At 37.3% G+C, this 3524-nt stretch overlaps 2 protein-coding genes across 2 annotated transcripts in view; both read right to left on the reverse strand.

The window, feature by feature from the left end:
* The window catches only part of tex261 (testis expressed 261), a 16393-nt gene that overhangs the window by 7128 nt on the left and 5741 nt on the right, over nt 1-3524 (reverse strand). The window lies entirely within an intron of this gene.
* shtn2 (shootin 2) overlaps nt 3006-3524 on the reverse strand; it is a 13019-nt gene continuing 12500 nt past the window's right edge. The window contains exons 17-18 of the mRNA XM_016452188.1: nt 3187-3331; nt 3006-3091 (exon numbers count right to left, since the gene is read on the reverse strand). Coding sequence (XP_016307674.1) covers nt 3070-3091; nt 3187-3331 — 167 coding nt within the window. The 3' untranslated portion in view covers nt 3006-3069. The remainder of the gene's footprint in view (nt 3092-3186; nt 3332-3524) is intronic.

Raw genomic sequence — 3524 nt, forward strand, 5'->3', positions numbered from 1 at the left:
AAATAGTAATTTTTTCATGAGAAACAAATTCAGTCAATTGTAGTATATAGACAGGCAGGCAGACAGAGGACTTTCCAAGGACCTCACACATTTTGAATTTTTTCCACCAGCTCTTTGTTTTGGTCATGCATATTACATCCACATCTACACGTCTCTTCACCTTCTGCCTCACACAAACACACTCACACAGATGTGCACACACCTAAATCAGACACCTTTCAGTTTCTGGGGGAAAACATTAATTCCTTATAGTGTTTGTTAGATGAAAAGCTCACTTGGGTCAGAGGGATCCTTACAGAATGAAATGCGTTTTAAAAGGAGAGAGGCAAAAGTGAGCGAGAGTGGAAAATAATTGTACTCCATTTAAAATGCTTTTATCAAAGAATAGGAGTGTGGAGGTGTTAGGAGAAAAGGCTGCCCTTTTCATTCCAGGTGTTTCCAGATGGACGGATAAACTCACCAAAAGGTTTTGACACTGACAGTTTATACAGCGACTTACCTAATATGGCTGTTTTTTTTTTTGTTTTTTTTTTACAGTTTTCATTAAAACATTAGCAGTTCTCTAAAATAATATATTTTCCCAGACATTGTTTTATGTAAAAAAAAAAAAAATAGCATATTTTCCAACCATGGTAGCTTAAAGTCTTTTAAGTATCAGCTTTACACACTGTTGCATAAGTATTTGCAAGAGATGGCCAGTTTTTACTTTTTGGGTTAAAACTCCTCTGTTATTAGTATTATTATTGCGCAAGAAAGCATGTCTGGAGAATGGCAAAAATGTATTTTGACAGTTTCCACATCAATAATCCCAAACACAAAGTCAAATTTACAAGGGTGTAGGTAAAAAAAAAGACAAGATGGACTTGATTACATTAAGTCGAAGGCTTTATTTAAATCCAAATGAGATTATCTTTTATTTTTGTAACATTGCAGTGCATCTGTCTAACCTGAACTAACCTTTTTACACAGACATTATTTTATGTAAAAAAAAAAAAAAAAATTGCCTATTTTCTGGCTATGGTATCTTGAAGTCTTTTAGGTTAAGATCAGCTTTACACAGTTTTGCATAAGTATTTGCCCCATAAGTGTTGCAAGAGATGGCCAATTTCTATTTTTTTGGGTAAAAACTCCTCAGTTATAATCGCAGGTGACAACATGTGAAAGCATCAACTTATTTTGCCATGTTCCAAATCAATAATCCCAAATACAGGGTCAAATTAAAAAGGTTGTTGGTCAAAAATGACAAGATGGACTTGACTATTGAGCCAAAGCCTTATTCTGAATCCAAATTAGATTATTTGGTGTTATTTTAACATTGCAGTACAAACCTGAACAACAGATTTATCAAGAATAACACACAATCGCACCTGATATTTTCTGATACTTACCTAATAATACTTTTTTTTTTTCAGTTTCCATTTCCAAAATGAGTAGTTCTCTAATCTCTTTACACAGACATTATTTTATGTTAAATGGTATGGTAGCCATGGTAGCTTAAATTCTTTAAAGGTCACATATTTTACACCTTTCTGGAGTTTTATTTTAAGTCTTGATGTCCTTAAGAATGTATATTTGCGGTATAAGTACCAAAAACCATTTTCACAGCTCCTCTCTCAGGAGCTCTGCTGAGAACAGGTCGATTTTGGCCTGTCTAATTAATATTCATGAGCCTCTCTTCTGATTGGCCTGTTGTTTTCTGAGTGACACACGGCCAGGCCAACCACAGGTAACTAGGGTCAGCCGACGTCACAGCGCAAGCTGGAGGCAGCAAAACAAAGAGGAAACTGGAGGTGGCCCATTCAAACCAGCGCAGATTCGGCTACATGAGGAGCTTAAAATATCATCTTGTTGTGATGTTGGGTGCCAGAATCGATGTAATACAGCCTCAAATTAGAAATTTGATTCCTGCTGAAATTTAAATGTATATACATTTACATTAGATGTGATCTACCTCATAGTAACAATCCTGTCAGATCGTCCATCCTTTGAGTGAGAGTGTAACGTTACAGGTCGGCCGACCTGGTTTCGTGGTTAAAGTTAAACTTTTCGACATGTTTCCATGTTGTTGTTGCTCAGCAATGGCATGGTTGCGATGTTGTCTGGGGGTTTGGCAAAAGGAGAGTGGGACGGTGGGCGGTGCTCGGGGTGGTGACTGTGTAGTTCTGACATCAACTTTTTATGGAACTCACAACGGTTTGTGAAAAATCACAGCTACTTTATGCAGGCTGTGTGCATTTTACTGTGGACTGACTGTTTTGGAACTTATATGGTAGTTAAATAGCCCCTAGACCTCATCGTGAAAAAAGCCAGGAAATTTCAGTTTTGACAATATGGGACCTTTAATGTTAAGTATATATTAGCTTTACACACTCTTCTTGCATAAGTATTTGTAGCTAGAGAAGGCCAATTTTTACTGTTTTGATTAAAAGTTATTATTGCGGGAAATTGACACAAGACAAGTGAAACACGTAAAAGCATATGTGGAGAATGGTGACAACTTATTTTGCCTTTCTCCAAATCAATAATCCCAAATATAGAGTCAAATTAGCAAGGTTGTGGATCAAAAACGACAGGATGAACTTGATTACACTGAGTCGAAGCCTTGATCTCAGTCCAAATGAGATTGGTATTGTATTAGCATTGCAATACAAATCTGAACAACAAATTTACCAAGAATGACACATAATAAAACCCGAGCAGGGTGCAATGCTGGTTTTATGAATACAGAGCAATGTCACGTTAAATAATTTTGAGTTTCAAAGCTTATAAAATGTCAATGTCGAATTTGTAATTCAGCAAAATGAGAGAACCGTTCAAAGGTCCAAATACTTGTGCAAGTCAACTATTCAAGAAAGTCAAGTCTTTTAATGGAAGAATTCACGCCTCAAAAGCACAAACGTCCAACACAACAGCAAAAGCAGACTGAGTGCAAAGAAAAGACAGACTGAGTATGTGCAGAAAGAATGTATTTTATTTCTTTCATAATTCAGTTTTGAATGCATGGGTCCTTGGTTTTTTCATCGCTTGGTTATCAGGGTTAATGCTTTATTCAGCTTCGTGACATTTACTTTAAACAAATTCCAAGAGGCATCTGGCAGAAGGAAATAGGTGTTGAAGTCATACTTAGTTCAGCATCGCGTTTTTCAAAAGTGCAGAAGGTCAGACTAAAAGACCCTCAAAACTCACTTTTCTTCCCATATAATGGACTCGGAAGCCTTTATGCGAGAGATTCTCTTCTCACGGTTCTGCTGAAGTCTCCGGAGCACCGGGGCGCTTCCACTCTCCCCCGCCCAGGGCGAAGAGCTCGAGACGGACACGGCTGCGGGTGGATCTGCGAGTGGGTGAGGAAACATTGACTTTAAGCTTTAGTTAAGTGGCTGCATTATAATGCAGCTCGCACAAACATTCATAACCAATCAATAAATGAAGAGGCTGCTTTTAAGCACCGAAGATATATTTCTTCTAAGTGCAACCAATTTGACCAATAAATCTGATTCTGACAAAAAAAAAAAAAAAAATTCTTT

Source organism: Sinocyclocheilus anshuiensis, unplaced genomic scaffold (genome assembly GCF_001515605.1).
Source record: "Sinocyclocheilus anshuiensis isolate Anshui unplaced genomic scaffold, SAMN03320099.WGS_v1.1 scaffold579, whole genome shotgun sequence".
Lineage (NCBI taxonomy): Eukaryota > Metazoa > Chordata > Actinopteri > Cypriniformes > Cyprinidae > Sinocyclocheilus > Sinocyclocheilus anshuiensis.